Consider the following 24,750-nt stretch of genomic DNA (forward strand, 5'->3'; position numbering starts at 1 on the left):
TAGGGCTCCAGTCCCTGCCAGGGCCCCGAATGTTGGTCATGGGGTTTAACCTTAACAAAATGATGGTGACAGTGGTGGTGGCAATGATGTCTGAGGTGTGTTTTTAAGTGGAAGAGCTTGGAAATATTAACTCCACTAGATGTCAGTGTCATCCAAGGCATAAAAAGAAAGCAAATTAATTTTGAAATCATAGCAATTAAGAAATGTAATTCTTTGCGTTACCAGTTTGCTCCTATTCTTAAAGATGTAAAATTTCATAGACGCTTTGTCCCTAGTGACTGTTGGTGCTTATTGGCTTAAATTGTCAAAATGTGTATTTATTTACAAGTATCCAGAATAAGGACAGATGTAATGTATTCTATCTTAGTGAATAAAAATTCATGCAGCCAAGGATTGTAACACCCAAATACATACGGTACTATCCCCCTTGTTTATTAGAGCATTGTAAAGAGAGCACAGTTAAAAATTATGTGATATATATATCAGTTTCCAAATACCTTCTTATCATCTCATAAAGTCGACCTGTGATGTTACCGGTGTAGGCTGATATTTCTCACTTTACGTGTTTGAGCATATATGTGAACACAAAGTCACATGTGCTCTTTACAAAATAATACAAGCAGAATCTACGTAATAGTTTAAATTATTTGTCATATTTGCAGTGAGAATTATACTTTACTAATCAGAAGCTAAATTATATCTTATTTCACTTATTTGAAAAATCATTGTTTTGAGCACACAAACAGTAAAAGATGTATCCATGTAATCCCTGATTTTGTAATATGGGTTCTTAGAACTATTAGTTTAGTAGTCCTGGTTTACGTGTGGCTCAAACATTTATTAGAAAATATTTTCAAACATACAGAAATAAAGAAAACACATGCATACTCGCCGTGGACCAGCCACATTCCACACAAGCCCTTCCTGCCACCGGTGGGACGGCTGCTTCAGGAAATCAGCAGACGTTCAATAGAAGCCACGGCCCCTCTGTGGCCACCCACGACCTTCTCCCGTCCCGTCTCTGTGTGCAGGGATTGGCATTCATCTGATTTTCATGCATATTATCTGAATCCGTGTTTTAAATTTAACTCCAGTATGTGTCCTTAAACTGTGCATTGCACTGCTTTGCCCATTTTCAAGCTATATACTAATGATACCATTTATGTGATACTGTTAAAAAGCTTACCATGTGATGCTCATACCATTACACAGAGCCAGACACACTCAGTGTCCAAGTAATGCTGAGTGTTATTGAGAATAGACACTGCCCAACTCAAGGAAACACGTTATAAAAATAAGGCAGCAGAGATCATAGTCTGTGTGGAATTGTCAGAAAGCTGTTTGGATTTTATGCAGAAGGGCCGCCTGCGCGCCTGTGATGGTGTGTCCAGCAGCCTTTCACTGAGCCCTCAGTTTAGGGGGAAAAGCAGGTTTCTTTCCCTGGGGAGTTTCAGCAGTGATGCTTTGTCTCTGAAAGAAGGTAGTTGAGGGGGGTTGTCCCACGTGGCTTCTTTAACACGGGGGTGGGGACTGAACCTTCATAAGGAAGCTGGCAACAATTAGGTTATCTTAACCCTTCCTTCCTCTGTGTTCAGTGTTCGTGGGGGGCTAAGCAGTTGCGTGTTGACAGTTGTGTGTTGACTTTAAGCTTTGTCCCTTGTGTGATGCGTGTGACCGACTCCTGTTACCTTCGCAGCAGTGTGTAGAAGTCTGGGCACCATGGACAGTCCCTCCTGACATTGGCAGGAGTACCGGGGGCTGATTGGTAGCTGACAATTTCATGTTCTAGCAGTAGCAGAAGGATGTTGCTGTTCACGAGGAAGTCTCCAAAGTTGGCAGAAAAATGAGGAGCCCTTCTAGGAAATATCTTTGTGTTGCAGTATTTTATGTCTAAAGGATTTGTTTTAGTCTCGTTTCTGGCTTTCAATTTTGTTGATACAGCCTTTTATAGACGAAATAATCGTGTGGCTGAGATCACCCCGTCTCCCGACAGCTTGCTGTGGCTCTGCTCCAGACTTAGTTTATGGCTCTCACCAGCAAATTGTTATCATTTCAGGGAAATTTTGTTTTGTTTTTATAGTGAAGTCCAACCTAAGTTTCAGTCTCATTTTATCTCCGAGTGTGGTCAGAGGTGGAGCTCACTGTAGTCCTTACTCCAAGGCGTTCCCAGCAGCACGAGCGGCCGCCTCTTCCTGTTTCTCTGCCGCCTGAAATTCTGCCTGAGAGACAGGGTGAGTCTGCAGACAGATTGCTGCCTGAGGAAGATGTTAATTCTTTTCATGTTTGTTTTGTTAATTATTCTGGTGAATAGAGAATAATGAAGACAGATTTGCAAATTTAAAAATTTAGAATTTATAAAATTCCCAATGTCCCGGTCATATTTTTTGTCGATTTAAACCTTTTTTAAGTCTTACCACTGTCAGCTTTGAAATTTATTTTACAACTAGAAACTTCATCGTACCAGCTTGCTCCTGAATTGAGATGTGGGGAAAAGAAAATTTAACACTATTGTGTGGCCATTATTAATTTAAGAATTTTAAAAAATTATAAAAATAAGGCAGCAGAGATCATAGTATACATGGAATTGTCAGATGGCTATTTGGATTTTATGCAGAGAAGGGAGAAAATTAATTAAGGAGAAAAGTGAGTCCCTAAGCCATAGCTAAGACTCATGATAAGGAGTTGGTAAATACCTCTATTTCCCCCTCTCCCACTTGGGTTTTATATTCTTCGTCAGCTTCGTTAGTTGTTTTATTTCCTGTCATCTTATTTCAGCTTTCTGCCATCCTAGAGAAAAGAGAGCACAGTGCCTGGCGCGCGCAGTAGGTGTTCGCAGACGTCAGCTGTCTGTCTGGCACGCAGTAGGAGTTTGCAGACGTCGGCTCTCTGCCTGGCGTGCAGTAGGAGTTCGCAGATGTCAGCTCTCTGACGCACAGTAGGAGTTTGCAGACGTCGGCTCTCTGCCCTCTGTGCAGCATCTTTTCTTACGCACACCTGCTCAGGACAGTCAGCCTTCCACATACTGCTGAGTTTACATCAAAGGGATTCTTCTCCTCGTTCTCCTGCTCAGTTTTGGCAGCAGCCTCTGACTGGAAGCCCAAATCTGCTCCATAAAACCTTGTTTTTATTATATCCCATGACATCGCCCCTTTTTAATACTAAAAAACAAAAGTCAGGTGCTCCATCTCATATCCCTTTGAATCTGATTTCATTAGCTTTTCATTGCAGCCCTGGACACCACAAAGTCTCTTCATTTCATATATCATCTCAGATTTGAAAAGCACATGAAAATGTTTCTCCATTTTCAATATTGCGTGAGTAATGTTCCCATTGAAAAGTAATGGAGTGAAGTTGTCACTTGTCAGCACAGTTATTAAGGAGGACGACTCTCAGATCTTTCTCTCATAATAAAATAAATCTGTCAGAAAATCATTGTGCTCACATTTTCTCATGCCATCAAGAGATGGAGACTGAGCTGGTGGAGCTACTTCCGTTACCCCAGGTCAAAGTGCGCTGTGGTCGGGGCCTCTCTGGGTTAATCGTGGTCACCCTTCCTGTCGATCATCAGCTGCTGGCTGGTTCATATAATGCCAGCAGCACGTCCAAGATAATTGTTTCCGGAACTTGGGAAAGAAACCTGCTTATTTCCCAAATACTGACATTTGTCAAAAGGATATTTTCGGTCTTTCCTCTTACTATTTTTTGTGGTGTTGTACCCTAGTTTAGCTTTGAATTTGCTATTTCCAAACAGTCCAGCAGCAATACAAGCCAACTATTGACTGTACCTTGAATAGTAATCAAAGGTGTACCCTTATATAGCACACCTGACTTACTTAATAGAATTTTTAAATCATCCTGATATTAATTAAATGTATACATTTATGTAGTAGGTTTCCAAATAAGCATAGAGAATTCCTTTCTTCTTTGGCTATATTAACTGCAGCTTTAGAATGTGTTTTCCTGTTGGGCGTTACTTTCCTGCATGGTCCATTGGTTTCTAGTAATTGAATTTTGAACTCTTTAAAAAGGAATTAAAAGATAGTTTTGCAGTGGAAAAGTCAGGGGGAAAGTTTAGGACATTTTCTTTAAAATGATGAGTCAGTGGAGACGAACCATTTAGCAGTCTGCATGCAGGATGTTTATGTGCATGTAGGTAGGTACTGCATACATCATAGGTAGTTTCTAAGTATGCAGGAACGGTGCACATGGGCAGACATTCCTTCTGTGAATCGCAGACCTTACCCAAATGCCAACTTTCCTTTTGCCTTGCAGTCTCGGAAAGGGAGTGACCCAGACAAAGAAAAGAAAGGCCTGGAGAGCCGCGCAGACAGCATCGGGAGCGGCCGAGCCATCCCCATTAAACAGGTGCGCTGCCCCCTCCCTCAGCCCCTCCCTTGTCGCGGGAGACACACCTCAGGTCTCCTGGAGACGCTGCAGCTCGTGGGCCAAGGTTTGTTTGATGTGCTGTGTTGATGAATTGTAGAAGTCTCTCACTTGACATCAATTAGAAGAGGTTCCTGTGTGTATTAAAATGGGATCATCAGAATAAGAAGCGGCGACTGTGACAACAGATCTAATGGAGGGCAGCCTGCCCGCCTGCAGATGGAGTGTGCTTCCAGGCCGAGCTGGCTTCAAAGGCTGCCTTTGTGGCACGGCTTTGATTGGGCCGCTGGCCGCCAGGCGACAGGGGTGAAGCAGACCCCGTGTGCGCGGCTCTCGTGATCACGGGAGTAGCCCCACGTGGCCCTAATTTGCTCTCACAGACGGACATCTGAACACCGTTCCAGGCTGGTTTGTAACAACGAGGCAATTAGTTGTGATAATCATGGCCGGTGTGTCAGCTGTGCGCTCTTGTTTGTAATTTGCTAATGAAGGAATTGTAACTTTGATTAGGTTCAGTTTCATTTAGACCTTATTATATAAAGGAACATTTACAGCTGTAATGTGGGGCCTTAATTAAACTTCCTCATTACACAACAGGACTTGAATTCAAGCATTTGTTTTGGCCTATGTTGCTAGCCTGGAATAGGTTTTCATTAGCCCTGGAACCGGGTATTAAATTACTTTATGTCTCAAGTTAAAAACCCTGGAATTCACGTGTGACGTATTTAGCTGTTATATTTCCAAGGAGGATAAAAATAAAGAGTTCAGCGCTGCAGAGTGGCTTCTGGAAATGTCATCATTTAGTTTGTTAAAGAATACCAATTGATTTAATGTGCATTTTGCTCCAGAAAAAAAACAACAACCCTGTGGGCAGGATAATGGCTCTGCCTTCTAAGGACACGGCCAGGACACAGCCCAGGACCCGTCTGTGTGTCTCTGCTCTCTCCTGCAGTATCTAGACAGCTTCACTGACCCTTCAGGGGCTGGGGCAGGTGCTGCAGCCCTTAAAAGGGTAGACGCTTCTCACAGATACAGTTGGGCTATTTTGGCCACACACATTGCCCATTTGAGGCATAAGAAGGCAGCTCTAGCAGGGCCTGGGCAGTTTGGGCATGAAGCTGTAGGAGAGGACAGGGTTAAAGAGGGCCATGTGTCTTGGGGGGGACCAGAGGAGGAGGTGCAGGGGGATTCCTGAGAAATGGAGAACTGTTGCAGAGACTGCTCTTGCGCCAGCAGCATGACTGAGCTTGCCTGGAGTGAGCTGTCTGCCTCCTTGCCAGGGGTCGGCCATGCCTTGCCAGGCGAAGAGACTGGCCTGAAAATGGCAAAGGCCGTTGTGCCGCTGTGTAAGACACACTTTCAGATGCCAGGCCGCGATGTGCGGAGGGGTGTGGGGTGTCTTCTGAAGAAATTCTCCTCCTGCCATATATTTAAAAACAAAACAACAGCAAATCAACACCTCTCCCCTTTGCTGGAGGTGGTGGTTTCACTATAAAACTCTTCACTTCAGAGGTCCCTGCACATAATTGTTTGTTCTTTCTTTGTGCATTTATTTGTAACTTTACAATCTTACTCTCTGCATAAGTAATTTTAAGGTGTAATATTTGTGTTGTAGATGCTGTTTCAACGTGGATTATAAAAATGATTTAACTTTTTTTTTTCATTAAGCAAACTGGGGACAGGACATTTACTTCTGGGAATATTAATTCGTGTCTGTGTGGCTTTGGTGGAAGGGTGAGCACAAGCCCCTCTGCAGGAGCCAGGCTGGCCCCGGTGTAATTGAAACCTTCACTCAATTTGTACCCTGCTCATCTGTGGAGGGGTAGCTTTGCAGACTAGATTTTCAATATGTGTGCAGATTGGAGTTGACCATCAAGCGTAAAATGAGTATTATCCAGTCCTTGGAAGCCTTTCGATTGTGAATGTTTGCAATAAGCTCGTTGAAATCTAAATCATGCTCTGATTTCCCAGTGACTTCTGGGCACGGGAGCTGCTTGTCCCTCATAATTGCTCCACCTCCTCACCTCTGTACCCCTCTCCCACCCTCCCTGTGGCCAGGGACCAGCTTCTTCCTGCAGTCCACACCTGGCCTCACAGAGTCCCACTATGGCAGGCCGTTCCCATCCTCAGATCCCTCATCTGTAAAATGGGGATCTAGGCGATGTCCACATCCCTGGAAACATGTGGAAATGGGGGTTCCACAGAGAATTTTTAATTTGTAGCAAAGGTAGATTTTTAAATTGATAATTTTCAGGGTCCCCTTTGTAACCTTCCTGTGTTTCCTGTGGATTGATGTGGGTTTATAGATGGTGGTGTCTGGTAATGGCGATCCCCCGTGTGCGTCTGCACCTCACAGGCGCAGCGATCACTGGAGGGCATAGTCTGAATCTCTGACCCTCCTGGGGGGATGACTTCAGCATGGAAGTGACCTGTGAGGATAGCAGGGGGTAGAGCCTCACAGGGAACTACTTGCCTAGTGTGTGCTAGAAACTCAACAGATTTGTTGGCCATGTGAACAATCAGATGAGTGGCTGTTCTGTGAGTGCTTTTCACGAGGCTCCGGTGTAATCCTCACCACTGCCACTGCAGGAGCAGCTGTGCTCTCCTGAGGCTGAAGCAACCTGAGAGGGTGAGGGGTCCGGGCCAGGCAGCTTGGGAGCACCAGGGCCCTTTTGTTCTGTCATGTCTGCCGGTCCCAGTGTCCCTTGACGAAAAGACTTCAGACAGCTTAGGCAGCAACTTTACATGTTCGTGTTTTATGTTCCAAATCAAATACGTGAGCCCTGACAAAGTATCTTGTGACTTCGTAAAGAAACTTCTGAGACTGTGCCTGCAGCAGCGTGTTCCAGGGACTGCGTGCCATGCTCAGCTGTTCTCAGAGCAGGGCAGGGTCACCTCATTCCCACCCAGGTCTCGTTTGCCACATCCATTTTCCTACCTGCTCACCCACAGCAGGGTTCTCCGGCTTAACCAAGCTCAGCCTGCATGAGAGACAAGGCCTGTGCTACTGAAGCCCCGCACACTGGTTGACACACCCTCCACCCTGGGCACAGGGATCATGCAGGACCCCTGTGGCCTTCTTGGAGTTGGAAGTGGCTGTGGTTTTTGGCCTTTCCCCTATTTTGATCACTGCAGACTCGCCCCCACTCCCTGCAGGAATCCCGTAACGGATGGTTTAGGGCCCAGGAAGGCAGCCCTCACTCTCTGCAGCCTGACTCCTCTGTTTCTGGGGATCGTAGGCACTCCCGTGAATTACCCTGCACCCATCTCACTTACAGCCTCCTCCCGTTCATGGTGAGCACCAAGGCTTCCCCCAGCGAGGGAGCCCCCAGGTCAGATGGTCTGGGACCTTATTCCTTTCCTCTTCCCCCTAATTCAGCATTTCTCATCAAGAATATGACTCATTTCCTGTAATGTAACTTCATTTCTTATGGACCTGGGTCCACCTCGTCTTTTTCTGTCCTTTCTGGGGTCTAGGAGGAGATTAGTTCAGAGAGTTCAGCTTCTTTTTATTTCCTTCTTTTTTTTTACTAATAAGGTAAAATTCTATTTGAATAAAAATTAAAAAGCAAAGCAAGAAAAATAGAAGCCAGAGGCCCGGCTCAGTGGCGAGTGGGCTTGTCACGTATTAATTTTTCATTGCTGTGGAGAGTTGTACATACATAATCACTTGATTGCAGTGGGAGTTAGGGAGCTCCTATGGTATCATTTGCATAAATCTTGTTAAGTCAATGGCAGTTAATGAAGTACAAATGAGCCCGGAGAAGGTGACATGCAAATCGTGGGTGGCAGATGGGAGGTCTGTTTGGGGGACGGCAGCTGTGTGCTCTCTTTTCTTTCTTTCTTTTTAGCATTTTTTAATCTCTATATTTGAGTGCAGATACAACAGCCACAAGCCCTGGCCTCCTCCCCACCCTCCACAGAGTCCTGGCCAGGGCCTGGCCACCTCCTGGCACCCTGATGCTCACACTATGGTCACAGAGGCTATCTGGTCTCACCTGGCGCTGAGTAGTCTACCCTAGAGCATGTTTGAATTTTTTCAACATCTCGGTCAGTGTATCTTGTCATACTTGTACATCTAAAAATGTATTGTTTTTATTTGATGGGGAAAGCAAAAAATAAAAATTTCGTCACTGCATTTTTTGAGACTGTATGTTTTCTCATGAGGTTTCAGAGAGTGGAAGAGTGAAGACACTGTCTCTGCTTTACTGTGCTGTGGCTGGGAGTCTCTGCCTTCCTCCTCTGACAGCCCGGCTGTACTTAGCTGTTATTTTCCACCCCTGGCTCCTACTTGGATCATCAGGGGATTAGCAATCCTAGGACTAGAGAGAAAGGAGAAATGATGGAAGTATATGCCAGGCCGCAGCAAAGACCTCTCCCTGTCAGGGCAGACCCTCGGAAGGGGCCCCCAGGCCTGGCTCAGCCTAGACCGGGTGACCAGCATGTATGGCTTCATGTTTAAGGACGGGAATGCAAGTGGGCTCAGTGCGAGCTCCTGGAGGTCCATGAGCAAAGCAATGCATCTGCCTACAACTCTGGGAGTTCCGTGTTTGTGTGTTTGATTGATTGATTGGTATATCTAGAGACATAAGTCTCTATTCACAGAGGCGTGAGTCCTGCTGACACCTATGATGCTGGTGTGCTGAGTGTCCCCTAGTCTCTGGAGCCACCCACTCAGTGTGGCTCTCACTGTGCTCATCCCAGTGAGGCACAGATCTTAGATCTGGTGAGTGCAGGGTCGAGGGGAGACCTTGGATCAGTCATGCTTGCTTTTGTGAGACTTAGTGGATGCACCGCAGGAACAAAATGTCTTTATATAAAACTTAAAGTCTTAATTTTGACCTTGAAGCCAGATGTCACGGCACCTAGAGAATCATCCAGAGAGAGCATTTATTTTTCAGCAGCCATCTGACACCCTGGGGAAACCTTTCCAAGCTGGCAGAGGAAGAGTGGCCTGCCTGGAGCATGCAGGTCACACCCTGCCATTGGGCCTGTGAGCTGTTTCTGAAGCAACACGTGTTTTGATTCTCAACTGAGTAGAAAGAGGTGATTGTCAGTTAAGTGAAAGGAAGCTCGGAGTTAATCCTCCGGCTCAACCTGCTGTAGGCCACTGACCTCTGTTGTCTGGTACATGGGGTCAACACGAGGGGTGTGTTGTGTGGCGTGGGCAGGACAGAAGCACCTGCTGGCTCCTGCTGTAACAGCTCCTGGGCGTTTTACAGTGAGTTGGTCAGCTGCTCACATTCACAGTGAGTTGGTCAGCTGCTCCACAGTCACATGCTCCTTTCGTAGGGGAAGCAAGTCTGAAGACTGCTCCGAAACTTCATAGAGGTTGGCAGAGAAAGAGGATGGTGGAGTTCTTCCTTCAGAAACTCAGGAAGTAGGTTGATACTGGCTCTGCTCCCTCAGCGGAGGCGCGGTGATGACCGCTCACGTTCCTTACACCAGAACATAAAGGACGACCATGCTCACCCAGGCGGCAGACCGGCTCTGCCTGGGCACCGGGCCTGTTAGTCCCCTAGAAGCAGGTGACTTACTGACGTGGACCCTGTTCCCAGAAAGCTCATTTACCTCACTTGGGTGACCAAGTCCCTGAGGGTATCTCCTTCAGCCTGGTCCACGACAGACTTGGCCCAACTACAATTTTTCATTTAACGGGTCAGGTGGGCGGATCACATATTTTGCTTTGACTTCTCAAATACTGTAACGTCATTGGCGAAGCAACCCAGAATATCTGGACACCTCCATAAGAATTTATGGTTCTTCGTCTCTGAGGACATTGGGCTCACCCTCCCACCCTCCCTACTCCCTGGCACTTTGGGCCATGCAGGTGGGTGGCAGCATGTTACATGCAAAACACTCAAAATGCTTGATGAAATTGTCTTAGCCAAACTACAAAATCTATCATTTAAATACAAATCTGGAAGTCAATTTAAAGTAGCACTTCCCTTGGTCCTGGTGACAGGAACTAACACCTACAGCTCTATGCACTGTAAACTGCCACACAAACATAATGTTGCTTCCAGAATGGAAGTTAATTTTTAGACTCAATGTGTCTTCTGTCTATAATCCAGGAGCTGGAATAATATCGTAAGTGATTTGTTTTAGCAAAATATTTATTTTCTTTAAAAGCTTCACAATGTTGAAATCCAGCTCCTTGTGAGTCTAAAGATACCCACATAAAGGGACATACAACAGAGGAAGGTTTCTGGAAGTTACGTTAGCATGTATTGGCAGAGCTTGTCTTGATGAATCAATAAGATATTTATTTCTGGTATTATTTCCTATCAGACTTGCCCAACTTGTAACAACCAAGGGCATATCCTTGTGCAGACATGCCCTGGGTCCTCTGCTAGGGCTGTGGGAGCAGGCTGGGTCCTCTGCTAGGGCTGTGGTCCAGACTGGGCTCACACAAGGCTGAACACCTCATCCAGTGACCTCTGGGACTGGTGGACAGGTGTCTATGGGAGGTGTGTTTAAAGGACCCTGGGAGCCCCAGCAGCCAAGGAATGGTGACTTCTACTAAGCTAGAAAGATACGAGTGAGGAGGCAATGACAGAGCAGCAGTGAGAGCCGTGCCACTGGACTCAGAAGTACCAAAGGCAGTTGCAGGAGTGGGTAGTGAGCAGGGCTGGGGGTGGCGGGGAGAGGAAGTGGACCCAAGGCTGGGCTATCTGGCTGTTGGGGGCCCTGGTTGCCCTGCACAGGGGTGTTGATTTCCCTGTGTTGGTTGTGGGGAGGTGGGCACTGTTTTCCACAAAGCAGTGGGTCAGGTGTCAGTGTGTGATGACACAGAGCTTGGGTGCCCATGGACAGGGCAGCCTTTTCCTTCCCTCCTTAACTCTGTTCCTGTGATCAGCTAGAGTATCAGCGGTGACCAGTGTTTAAAGAGCTCTCTGAGCACCGGGCCCTGGGCTGGGGCTACAAGCTGCTTGCTGCCCTCTACCCAGGAGTCCGCAGTGAGACAGGTGAGGCTGGGGGTGACGGCACACGGCACAGCGTGGTGGTCTGCCAGGGCTGCTGTAGTAAATTCCCACTGACCGGGTAAAGTAAACAGCAGGAATATCCCTCTCTCGGGTCTGGAGGCTGGAAGTCCAAGACCCCCTCCTCACATCCTCATGTGGCCTTTACTCTGCATGCACACTGCTGTGGTCCCCCTCAGAAGGGCAGCAGCCCTGTTGGGTTAGAGCCCACCCCGTGACTGCCTTTACCTTACACCTCTTTGAAGACCCTGTCTCCAAATGTAGTCCCATTGAGGGCTGGGCTTCCATCTGTGTTTGGGGATGGGTGGATTTCAGCTCCGTAACACACAGCTAGTTAATAGCAGAGCTGTGACGAGTACTCAGGTCTGGGTGGCCCTGAAGGCCATCTGTAAGGCTCTCTCCATTGTAATGTTCTGCTCCAGGCCTTCCTGGTATTACAAGGTAGGGCCACTTTATTCCTGTCCAATAGCGTTTGAGATGCCAAAGAACCAATTTATGGGCCTGCATGTGCTAAATTGGGAGACAGTCAAGATTCAAAGTCCTCTGGCTTAGGGGTTTAGGGATACCCTCCTTGGGTGTAGTCAGCTGTTATCATTGGAAATAAAAGCAATGCTGGAATAAACCCATCTACAAAGCCTGCAGCTCCCACTCTACACAACGCATTTTATAACTGTTAAGGCATTTGATTTATTTATTTATTTGAGACAGAGTCTCACTTTGCCGTCCTTGGGAGAGTGCCGTGGCGTAGTAGCTCACAGCAACCTCAAACTCTTGGGTTCAAGTGATCCTCTTGCCTCAGCTTCCCAAGTAGCAGGGATTACAGGCACCTGCCACAATGCCCGGCTATTTTTAGAGATGGGGTCTTTCTCTGACTGAGGCTGGTCTCCAACTCCTGAGCTCAGGCAATGTACCCACCACCTCGGCCTCCCAGAGTGCTGGGATTATAGGTGTGAGCCACCACAACCAGTCTCCTGTTAAGGCATTTTAGTCCTGTTCAGAGGAGACCTCTTTCAGGTTGATATTTAAAATGAGTTTAAATATGAACAGAAGCAACCCAGACTCCCTTCCCAGCGAGGGCAGCTCCTCGGGGCTGCCTGCAAACATCAGGCTGGGTGTGACGAGGGAAAGTGTGTTTGTTCATCAGGTGCCCACTGCCTGCTCGTCAGCTGTGTCACAGGTGATAGTGGTCAGAGTGCTGATGTTTTTGTTAATTTATCCTAAGTGTGGACGCCCAGAGGCACGCACACTTCGTTATGGAGAGGAAGATAAGGCAGGATCTCAGAGACCCCATCTGTAAGGCCTTTCACCCTAAAGATGGGCGCCCCACCACGTGGTGACTAGCCATACATGCTGGCCGTAGTCTTCTCACATGTGCAAACGCTGCATGGAAACAGGTGTCTACCGAGTCGCCTGACAAAGTCGTGTGATCCACGTCTTACTTCTGTTCTGCAGTATTTAACAGTTCTTGATGGAAGCCTCAGTTTCTCTTCACTTAAGAATGTAGACTCTGCAGAGTATGACTTTTCCCAGGCTGAGTTTTGTGCTTTGTGAATGGAGAGTTTGAATGCCAAACAGGTGCCTTTCCCTTCTGGGAGGAAGAGTCCCACCAGCTATCAAAATTTCATACTTTGTTTAGAACCAGCAACAGTGGAACTCCCGGGGGCATTTGGTGTGGCTCCTGGACTGGGTCCTTCTTCCCAGAGATGGTTGGAGGAGCCCAGACTGAGGCTCCAGGCTGTCACCGGCTCTGTCGTGGTTATTCAGGGCCCTTTCAACACGGTTTCACGTGCTGTCTGCTCCAGAGCCTGAAGCTCTAGAAGTAGCAAAGAAAGTGAAATCTTAGTAAGTCTTCACAGTCTGCTTTTTAGGCTTTTCAGGAAAACCGTCAGTGATATTTTTATCAGATAGTTTTGAGTAGCAAAAGCACATTTTCCTTTCCTACATCCAACTAAGATAATTTATCTTTAACAGACTCATTAATGGCCAAGTATTGAAACCAAAGATGCCATAGGCGCTTGGTATCAGAGCTATAATTAAGTTTGTAGAAATTTGGTGAAATATTATAGGCATAACAAGATCTATTTGGGAAATACAGATAGATGGATGGATAGATAGATAGATAGATAGATGGATGTTTTCTATAAAATGCCTAATATTATAGTTGTGTTTGCAGACTGGTGAAAATGGAAACATTAAAAAATACTATGAACATCTTAGGACCACACCAACTCTAGTCTTCCCAATTCAGACCACCCTGAATCGTGCTATATTTACTTCCTAACATTTCCTTCTGTTTAAAAAGTCATGAAGTTAACCAAGTTATTATTCTGTACGTTTATGAAAAAAGAATTCTGGAGTTATGTGCTGAGGCCTCCCTGTTCACTCATTACATGCTTTGATCATAGGACTCAGGTTAGTTCTCTACCAACCTGAGATACATCTTACGTCCTCGTGGGAAGAAGAGTCTGAGAAACGGGGATGTGGAGTCCCGAGGGCAGTGTCACAGAGCTAGTAAGTGGAGGAGCAGGGATCCAAATCTCAGAGTCTCCAGGGCGGCGATTTTCAGCCAGTGCCATAGCACGCTGGTGTGCCGCAAGAGGAACTTAGGTGTGCTGCCGGAAGTTTTAAAGATCATTAGTTAAATTATTTTTAAAAGAAATTTAAAGCACAGAAAGTATCTCTCTTTTTTTTTATCAACATAATTTAAGTGTGCTGTGGAAGTTTTACTAGAGGTTCAAGTGTGCTGGGAGATAAAAAAAAAAGGTTGCAAACCACTGCTCTAGGAGAAAGGGAAAAAAACATTAAGTGTAAAAAAAAAAGTTCCTCTGAGTGATTTATCAAACTAAAATTTGGGGAGCTACAAATTTCTAACAAGCAAGGTGTTAAATGAGTGATTGCTAACTGAGTTGTTTTTGGATGCACAGCAGTTAAAATGTCCAGTTCTAAGGCTCCTTTAGAGATGTGGAAGTGTTTTAGAATAGTAATGTGAAAGCATAAAGAAAAGGACCTGTTTACAGTAATTGGAACATGAAAATGTTTATGCTCAGCTTAACGTTGGATAAATAGGAACACAAGCAAGTGAATTGGGGTAAGATATCAAGAGAACTTAAAAATTTTTACCTTGTTTGAATTAACTTTAGACTTGAAGGAAATTAGCACAAAATAATACAGAGAGCTCCCGTGTGCCTTGCCCTGGCTGTCTCTGCTGTGACCATCTTTACATAACAGTAATAGGTTATCAAAGCCAGGAAGTTCATGTGGGGTCACCGCCACAGGCCTTCCTCAGGCTTGCCCGGTTTTTCTCCGGATGGTCCTTTTCATCTTACCGTCCAATCCAGGATCCCTCCTGTCATTTAATGGCTGTTTACTTCGTCACCTCTGCTGTAATTCCTCAGTCTTTCTTATCATTCCTGAGCTTGACACTAGCTTAGGAATATTGGTTAGTTCTTTTGTAGAAAGACCTTTAATCTGGATCATCTCATATTTTCTCCCGAATAGGTGGAGGGTGTACCTTTCTGGCAGAAGGACCACAAGGACCTCTCAGCTGGAGGTCCTGATACCCACCTGTCTTCTGTCTTCTTGTTAGTGGCTTAGCCTTGGCAATTTGGTTAAGGTGAGGTCTGCCAGATTCCTCCCTTGAGTTATTATTGGGTCATCAATTAGCCCCATGGTGAAGGTATCTTGGGTGAGATACTTTGATGTTCTGTAAATCATCTTTAATGATATAAATTTATTCAATAATAAGTAAGCTTAAAAATGAAAGTGATTTCCTTCTGATAAATGTGCACGGTCTTAAATAAAATGCCCCGGGCGCCCTCTGTGTGCACGCGGGTGTGTGTGTTTTTGTGTTCATTTTTAGTAGAGTAGAGCTTGTTTTCCCCTCTTTTATCCTGGATAAATGAGAAGTCTCAATACCATGAAAAGCCCCCTTTGATCAAGAGAATGTCAAAAATGGTTGTTACACAGAAACTAGCATTTTGAGTATTGATCAGGCAGTAAAAGCCTTTTAACAGTAATATGTACAACTCAAAGATATTTTATAGCCTGATTGTTCCAGGCTACGGGACAGTTTTTCTTATTTCCTTGGCCTCCATTGATTTAAAGTGAGAGAACATTTAATCATGTGCTCGGATCACCCCTCTTATATTGGAGGGAAGGGGTAAGTGAGAATAATTTTAAAACTTGCAGTGTTTTTAGGAAGAGTCGGGGAATCCTGTGATGAGGAGGAGCTCGGAGTGTTGTGGGAGTGTGAATGGACCTTCCCAGACAGACTGGTTGGAACCGAGTGTCAGGTCCAGAATGGAAGGACAGGCGGTGCCTGTGGCTCAAGCAGTAGGGCACCGGCCCCATAAAGCAGAGGTGGTGGGTTCAAACCCAGCCTCGGACAAAAAAACAAAACAAAACAAAAAAAAAACTGCAAAAATAAATAAAATAAAGAAGAGAATGAACGGAAGGACAGAGGCCTCGGGCCTTCAAGGGAGGTACAGGTTAGGGACACCGTAAACCCTGCGTTTTAATAGCTATCGATTGATTTGAAAACATCTGTGTGTCAGAGGTGTAGTTTGAGTGCTGCCGTGCTCTGTGGAACGGATCTTCACAAACACTGCTTTGGGTTTTGTCTCGTATAATTTTATGCATGAAGGTTGAAAATTCTACTACTGGGTGGCACCTGTAGCTCAAGCGGCTGTGGCGCTAGCCACATGCTCCAGATCTGGCAGCCCAGGCCTGCCAAACAATGACAACTACAACCAAAAAATAGCCGGGCATTGTGGCAGGTGCCTGTAGTCCCAGCTACTTGGGAGGCTGGGGCAAGAGAATCGATTAAGCCCAGGAGTTGGAGGTTGCTGTGAGCTGTGATGCCACGGCACTCTACCCAGGCTCTGCCTCAAAAAAAAAAAAAGAAAGAAAGAAAAGAAAATTCTACTACTTTAGGATTATATCTATTTTTTCCTAAGTAACCTCTCTCAGAGAATAAAAAACATATAGGTGGGCATAGACACATTCATTTAGGTAATATATTAACATAGACCCCTGGTTCTGTAGAAGACCCGTAAGATTTTATTTTTCAGTGTGGTCTTCCCATTTTTGACCAAATGACCAAATTCTCTCCTGTGTGTTCGTTCTCAATAAAATTACAGAGCATTAGCCCAAGAAGCCTGCCATTTTCAAAGCTGGAAGGGATCCTGGTTTTATTTTACAGGGAAACTCAGTTTGCAGGAGATTGGAAGAACCCGCCGGTGGTCCTCACGGGCGGCAGGACTCGGGCTGTGCGTCTGGCTCTGTGATTCTTCCCTGCTGCTCCCTTCTTCCTTCTGCCCTTCAAAAAAAAAAAAAAAAGAAGAGAAGTAACATATAATGTTTGTTTTCTTTTTCAACCCAGATACTTTGGTCAGTTTTTTTCTAAGTCGAATCCTTAAACTTTGTAGTGTTTTGTTTGTTTTTAAAAAATGGGGAAGGGAATGAATAAAAAGCATGAAATCTGAAAGGACCTGGCTGCTTAGAGTGAACACAACCCTCTTCGTGTAGCAGGCTCAGTGCTTCATATGTTTACGGTATTTTAAAAAGTCAGGCACAAGACAACGCCCAGAGACTGCTGTAGGGAGATTTTCTGAAGAGCGCTAGTGCCGGGGGGCTTCGCTTGGTGGCATCCGAGTTCCACGGTGAAGCCTGGCCCTCTGCAGCCCTCCTTCCCCTCACTGTGGAAACGCGCTAAGTGTATTTCGACAGCAGTTGTTTATAATTGGAGTATCTGGAATTCGCTGTGGTTTTAATTAGTTGATTACTAGTTCTTTAAAATGTACTGTACTCACTGTGGGTCTTGCAAATTGGTAACTGGTAGCTACCAGTATAATTAAATATTTCAGAGCACTTGGCTACGGTAGCACTGAACTGTGAAAAAATAATGTTGTATAGCCAATCAAAAAGAGATACTTGTAAACTCATTTACAGCGTCAGTGTGTGTTAGGACCATCGTAGAGATGCTTATTGCAGGAGAAATTAAAGATACGATTTTGTGCTAAGAGGCAATATAGAAATTAGTTCCTGAATTACTTGTTAATTGATTTGGTAATTCCCTGGGGTCTGGATGCTCTTTCCCCCCTTTTTGTTGTTGCATTCAGTTAACGGTGACTATTCCCAAAGCAATAAAAATATTTTCCACACTGAGATTAGATATGCCCTCCCATCAGGCTGCCCACATTCGTATTTGCAGCACCAAAAAGTACCTGCCTTAAATACAACTATTTTTTTCTCGGGCATATTGTTGTTTTATGTGTCACCATCAAGGTAACCAGTGCATTCGTGGGATTGGATAATTTCAGCAAAGGGAAAGGATGTTTTTATGTCTCATGTTTACAGGCACTTTCCTGATTTTTTTCTTTTTCTAATGGAAACCCTCCTTTTTATCAACAATGGAGGAGATTTGGTAGACTTGATTTATAGAAGTCTTTTCTTATTGTTTGCAATTCAGCAAGAATAACCATACAAAAGACCATTTGTAGAAAAGTGCAAATTGCTACTGGAAATGATATTGGAAGAAAATGAGACCCATTTCTCCTCGTTGAGATTGCGTGTGGGTAAGAAAAGTGCACAGGGAGCCCCGACTGGTCCCAGAGCTCCGGCGGCCTGCTGGCCTTGGCTGCCCTCTTCCCTCCCCTTCGTGTCTACTGACTGAGGGGAAGTGGCATTGGAATTCATGCACACGTGGGTGCTGCTTATGTGAAGGACAGAAACCGCCAGCCCTTTGAACTTTTGAGGAAAGATCAAACTCCCCTTTGGACAGCATGGTGGCCTTGGTTCATTCTGAGGAAGACGTTTCTAGTATCTCATAGGCTGTGCTTATGGCCTGAAAAGCAGCATTGAAGATTTTTGAAAAATATTGTTATGTTAACTTTCGGACATCCTGCTGTCTCTTTCTGTTGACCCCTCCATGATCACCCATGATTATTTCAATGTCCACTTCTAAAAATAGATGGTGATGTTTTATTTTCTTTTAGGAAAAGGAGAAAACAAATTAAACAGTGTCTATTAAAAAGGATAAGGTTATGGCTAGACAGGCACTTGTCTATCAAGTAGAAATCAGATACCAAGCATGCAGGAATGGGGGAGGCCTGCGCTGAGCTAACAGGGCGCCCGGCCCTCCGGTGAGAGCGCTGGATCTACCTGTGGGCGTGGTGCACGGAGGGGGACATGCCGCTGACCGCTAGGGTTTTGATGTGCTGTTTATAACAGGGAGATTCCTTTCAGCTACCCCCAAATGGGGAGCTTGGTTTTCCTCTTTAACCTGGTTTACTGAGAGCCCGTGAAGCCCAGCCCCTTCCTGCCCAGGGGGCTGCGCGGGCAGGTGCAGCGTCCGACCAGGACAGAGGAAAGGAGAGTGTTGCCTCAGCATGCGTTTTGTTTTTATTGTTCTGCTGCTTCACTTCCCTGGACCTTTTTTAAAATGTCATTTTCACGTAAGTGGCTATCGTGAAAGTCACAGAGTTCCAGTGGAGGAACCTTTCTTCATCACTGTTCTCCACTGAAGGATTCTGGAAGACCCAAATTTGCCTGAACAACCACCCAAACAGTGGTTCTGTACCACAACTCTCCTCCCACCCAGTTTCGCTGACCTGGTTAAGTTATATCAAGGCTCTATCAGTTTTCAGATGACATGGGTGGTGGGTGGCTCCCCTTCCTGGGCAATTCACCAGACCCCACCACTAACCCTAAGGGGGCCAGAGAAGGGGGTTCTGCATCCTGGCTTGTGCTTCTCCCTAATTCCAGAGGAGAGGAAAATACGTCCTGTTCCAAGATCAGAAGGACATGGCTGTAAACAAGTTATTTTAAAATATATACGTGACTTACACTTTCTGCTCCATCAACACACTTTTGTCATCTATCCGTTAAATTGCTGGTTGTTTTTCTTGAAATGTTTGAGCAAAGGTGGTTCTGCAAACTCCCTTGCCCTGGCTAAGGTTCCAGGGCTTAGAGCACAGGACATCCTCCAGGTGGAGGGGCTGGACCAGGAGGAGAGGCTTGCTGGGAGCTCCAAGGTGATGAATATTTCTGCTTGATATTTCTCATGATATTTCTGCACTTTAATGACTATTTCTCCTAATACTTGCACTAATAATTTTTAATGGTTCACATTGAGTAGGTGACATTTTGATACATTAATGAGCCTTATCAATGACTTCTAAAAGTTCTTTAGGTGCCAGGATACTTTGCCGCAGCCCCCCCAATGGAAGGGTCATCATCTGTCCCCAGCTCTGTCTCTGGGCATCAGTCACGGGTGTCATTCCAGAGAAGCAATTCCAATCACTGAGTTCTGTCACCCGTGTTGACTTAGGCTTCCAAGTTGTGTCCTGGAGATTTCCCTTAAAACGGTTTGCCAGAACTGAAGAATCTGCCCAAAGACTTGAGAAATGTGAGCCTTGCAGAGCGAAGTGTGTTTTTCAGCAGCGACTGTATCACACGCTGGAGTCTGTGTCACACGCCGTAGTCTGTGTCACACGCCGGAGTCTGTGTCACGCGCTGGAGTCTTGTGTCACGCGCTGGAGTCTGCGTCACGCACTGGAGTCTGTGTCACACTCTGGAATCTGTGTCACGTGCTGGAGTGCGGAGGGCCAGCGGTGGCATCACTAGGGTGGCTGGGAGAGAGGCTGTAAAGAAGGACTTGGAGGGAAGGCCACCTGGCTAGCTGGAAATGCTGCCTTCTTTAGTAGGCTGGCTGGGCGGGATTCTTGGTGCAGCGACAACCCTTCTAAGACTGAAGCTTGCCCAGGCCCCTGTGCATCCCCACGAAGAGCTAAAATGAACAAAAGATACGGATTTTGACAGAATTATGACAGGTGTCCCCAAGAAAGGTTAGAGTGGATAGCGATCCTGAGGGTTTCTTGGGGACCAATGTTTTCTGGTTTATTTTCAGATTGCTAAGAAATAACGGGCTTAATTCAGGTATCTTTCTTGGGCACTGGAAGTGATAAAAGAGGAAATATTTTGAAAATAGTGACTTGAGTGTGTAAGTAATTTATGCTGCACTGCTGGGTGCCAGGCCTGGGGCTGGCCCCTCTGGTGTCGGCCCACTGGACCGTAAGCACCACAAGGAATTTTTGGTTTGTTTTACAATCTTTTTGGTGGCTAGTATATCCCAACCCCTAGAGCAACTCTCACTAAGGAGTTTTTAAAAGAGAAAAAGTCTCGACTCTCAGAAGGGGTAGTAATCCCCATGTGACAGGCAGAGTGAATGCTCACACAGCCTGACGTGGTAAAACTAATCCTCAGGCGTCCTGTGGGACTGCCCGGGAGTCATGTTTGTTCTGGGAGAAGAGCAGGAAGTGCCTAGGGAGGCGCTGCCAGGGGGCAAACTTCTGGATAAACTTCTGGAAAGGGCAAACCAGACAATGGTCAGGAGTGGAATTTAGACACAAATTTACTTTGAGAACATATTGTCAAGAGTAGAGTAGAAGGTCAGGGAGAAAATTCCAAAATGTTTTGCACACCCAGCATTTCTTAAGGACACTCCAGGACTGTCAGCCCACACGACTCTGGTGTCACGGGCGTCCCTGGCTGCAGGCAGGCTGGGCCACACAAAATAACAGGTATCATTTTGCAGGACCCATAGAATCTTTACCGTTCTCATGTGCAGGGGAACCTCAGGAAAAGACAGCTCGTGTTCTCCTTGACAGGACGCCTTTGCCACGGTGCTGATTTGGGGGAGCAGGTGTCATAGTCAGCTTCAGTTTGACAGGCTGGCATAGAGGCCAGTCCAAGGCAAGTGTCTTCATTTTATTCCTGTAGTGGTTTAACATCTGGGCCACTGTTTGTCCTGCCACTGGGTTTGAAGCAGAGCCTGGCTGTCCTTGGCTAATGATGTCCTCGGGCCTCACTGAGGACCTCGCTCTGCATCCCGCCTGCCCCCAACCTGCCGTTAGTGGCGGTACTTTTCATTTTCTGAAGATAGTGAGCTGGCCCATGGCGGCCTTTGTCAGAATCTCCCTTTACTGATCAAGGGTTTGTCTTTTCCTGTCTGCTGTGTGGTGGGTGCATTGGCAGTCTGCCACCCAGAGTTCCAGAGGCACAGGCTCTTTCCAGATGGAGATACTGTGGTCGTGTTGACCAAGTTCTAACTTTAATGAGAACTCTGAAACCTGTGAGCAGGAAGGGGACGCAGCATGTGACGTCTGAGTTGATGTTGGCCAAATCCGTCCTGGAGTCCTCCTGGAGAATTCATTAACATTCAGGGGAAGCCAGTTTGGGGGGTTTTCCCCACTGCCAAGAAATAAATCATGATGTCAGCTTATTCTGTTTATATATTGTGAAGAGATTTTTCTTAAGTGATGATAAATATTTTTTAATTTTTTAAGACTATATTTCCACATCTTTTTCTTTGTGGGAAATCCTTCAAACTACATGATGATTTTGATCTCTTAGCATGATGGTAAAGCTCTCCTTGCACCTTTGGGCGATCACTCTGCAGTGAGCTCCCTCAGCCCCACAGGAGTTTGCTATACGGTGGGTGGAAGTGCTGAGAGGCAGAGGCACTGCGTTGGGGGGAGGAAGGGGACCAGGGAGGGCAGCGTGAGGAACTGGCCGTGGAGAATGAGTGGAGCTGGGATAGGCCAGAAGAAAAGCTTCAGGAAATGACATGAAGTTTGGGACAGGGGCAGCTACATCTGGACTTGAGTGATAGGCCAGATGGGGGCTGTGGTTAGCGCAGTGCAATGCAGAGCTCCCACAGCTGGGGGAGGAGTGTGCATTTTTGAAGGCAATGATCAGGACCGAGGCTGTAATTTGCAGTGAGGGGCCACTGTGGCCCAAGACGATGAGGCCCACAGAAGAGATGGACAAGGATTTTTCCATAACACGCAGTGGACTAAACCAGACTATAGTCATCACTTGAGAGCCTGTGGTGAATTGTTCACATCGTAAATTAGTTGTATTTTAAAAATGTGCTTAAGCTAGGTCTGGTAGCTCATGCCTTACAATTCTAACTCTGGGAGGCTGAGGCAGGTGGATAGATTGAGCTCAGGAATTCGAGACCAGCCTGAACAAGAGCAAGACCTCATCTCTACTGAAAATAGCTAGCTGGGCATGGAGGCACATGCCTGTAGTCCCAGCTACTTGGGAGGCTGAGACAGGAGGATCTCTTGAACCCAAGAGTTTGAGGTTGCTGTGAGCTATGATGCGGCAGCACTCTACCCATAGCAACAGAGTGAGACTGTATAAAACAAAAAAAGAAATGAAATAAAAGTCTACTTAAGCATCTAGCGAATTGCATTTTTCTTTGCACTTGAGTCAGCCTGGGGAGGAAATACGCACTATGGGTGACCAGAGAACATGTCCTTTCCTCAAGCCCAAGCCAGCCCATGGACTGTCCAATTGTAGCAGACAATTCTAGTCCTTGTTTTTCTTTCAAAGTGTTGGTTTTATTAAATACCTGATGATTCAGAAAGCCACCTTTCCTCAGGTCCGTGCACACGGGGTACGGTACGGCTTAGAGGTGCTACATGCTGAAAGCTCCTCGGAGGTATTTCGGGGGCTCAGGAGGCTCAGAATTCATTTCTTGGGAGATGTGATGTCAGCAGGATGGGTCTCAGGAGGGTGTGCCACCCCTGTCACTAGCAGGGGATCCCAAAGGTGCCTCACTGCAGGTTGGAAAAGCTGTTTGCGAAACATTTCTTGGAATTGTTCAATCCTTTCACTTCTGTTGGAGCATGTGGACAGCCTCATTCCCCTCGGGTTCGCCTCCTGGTGGGCCCAGCGATTGGCTCTGAGAGGGCTCGCATTAGCTGGTCAGTTGTCTGCAGCAAGATCCAGTGAGCAGAGGGAGGGGACTCCTGCTGAGCAGTCAGGAGTTTTGTGTGTCCCACCCACGTGTCCCAGTGGGTGAGTCCTCGGAGGCGCTTCCTGGGTTTATGGGATGTCCTGTACATGGCTGGGGGCATGCCCTGCCGAAGACACGTCACTGCTAGCCCTTCCTGGACACTCTTCTCAGGATCACAGCTATTGGGAACCTCATTTGGGACTTCTTTGGATGGTCCTGAGTGTGTCGCTCTTCTGCTTTTTTTTTTATTATTAATATTATTTTTAGAGCTCTCTTAGGCTCATAGCAAAATTGGACAGAAGGTACAGAGATGTCCCACGTGACCCCACCCTCCGCACGCAGCGTCCCCATTTCCAGCAGCCCCCACTGCCAGTGGCACATTCATTATCATCTGGGAACCTGCAGAGACCGTCGTTGTCACCCGCAGTCCACAGTGTCTGTTTGGCCTCCCTCTTGGTGTTCACCTTCTGTGAGTTTGGACACACCTGCAATGGACGTATGTCCCCCACCACGGCATCATGCACAGTCACTGCCCTGGAAGTGTGAAGTGCTGCTGCCTCTGTCCCTCCCTCCCCCAGGAACCACTGATCTTACTATCCCTGTAGTTCCGATGTCATGGTCAGAATCACACCATGTGCAGCCTTTTCAGATTGACTGCTTCTACTAACATGCATGTAAGGTCCTAAAGTATCTTTTCAAGGCTTCATAGCTTGTTTCTTTTTCCGTTGTCTGGACGCACCAGCACGTGTACTACACTTGGTTATGGAAGGACGCCTTGGGGGCTTCCAAGTTTGGACAATTATGATTAAAGCTGCTATAAAAATCAGTGTGCATGTTTTTGTACAGACCTAAGTTTTCGACTCGTTTGTGTTGAAGAAACAGGGTTGCTGGATTGTGTGTAAAAATAATTTTTGTTTTATAAGAAATTGCTGAACTGTCTCCCAAAGAAGCTCTACTGCTTGGCACCCACCAGCAGCGCACGGGGTCCCAGCGTCCCTGCGGAGTTTGCTGTCATCAGCCTTAGGCTCTGGCCATTCTAATGGAAGTGCTGTCTTCCTGGTTTTACTTGCAATGTGCTGAGCATCTTTTCATTTGCTTATTTGCCATCTGCATACCTTCTTGGGTAAGATTTCTGTCACACCTTCTCATTTTTAATGGAGCTATTTATTACCGTTGATTTTGAGAGTACCTTGGATGTCTTGGGTAGCATTCCCTATTCCTTCACCAGTTGTGATTTGGGCAAATACTTTCTCTACCTGTAGTTTGTCTTCTCATTTTCTTGATCACTCTTCTTTTTACGTCTAACAATTTTTTCTTACTCAGTCTTCTCCACTATATTTATTGATTTGTCATCTACTTTTGATCATAGGCTTATTTGATTGTACCTGTAATATTTCACTAGCATTTTCTTTACATTTTGATAGAATTACTTCCCTTTTTTTTGGACAGAGCCTCACTTTGTCACCCTGGGTAGAGTGCCATGCGTCACAGCTCACAGCAACCTCAAACTCTTAAGCTCAAGTTATCCTCTGGCCTTAGCCTCCCAAGTAGTTGGGACTATAGGTGCTCGCCATCATG

At 46.1% G+C, this 24,750-nt stretch overlaps 1 protein-coding gene across 10 annotated transcripts in view; it reads left to right on the top strand.

Annotated features, from left to right (window-relative positions):
* The window catches only part of AGAP1 (ArfGAP with GTPase domain, ankyrin repeat and PH domain 1), a 547,645-nt gene that overhangs the window by 276,448 nt on the left and 246,447 nt on the right, over window positions 1-24,750 (top strand). For all 10 annotated transcript variants that reach the window (XM_053596986.1, XM_053596987.1, XM_053596989.1 and 7 more), the window contains one exon: window positions 4,273-4,365. In XM_053596986.1, coding sequence (XP_053452961.1) covers window positions 4,273-4,365 — 93 coding nt within the window. The remainder of the gene's footprint in view (window positions 1-4,272; window positions 4,366-24,750) is intronic.

Source organism: Nycticebus coucang, chromosome 7 (genome assembly GCF_027406575.1).
Source record: "Nycticebus coucang isolate mNycCou1 chromosome 7, mNycCou1.pri, whole genome shotgun sequence".
Classification (NCBI taxonomy): Eukaryota; Metazoa; Chordata; class Mammalia; order Primates; family Lorisidae; genus Nycticebus; species Nycticebus coucang.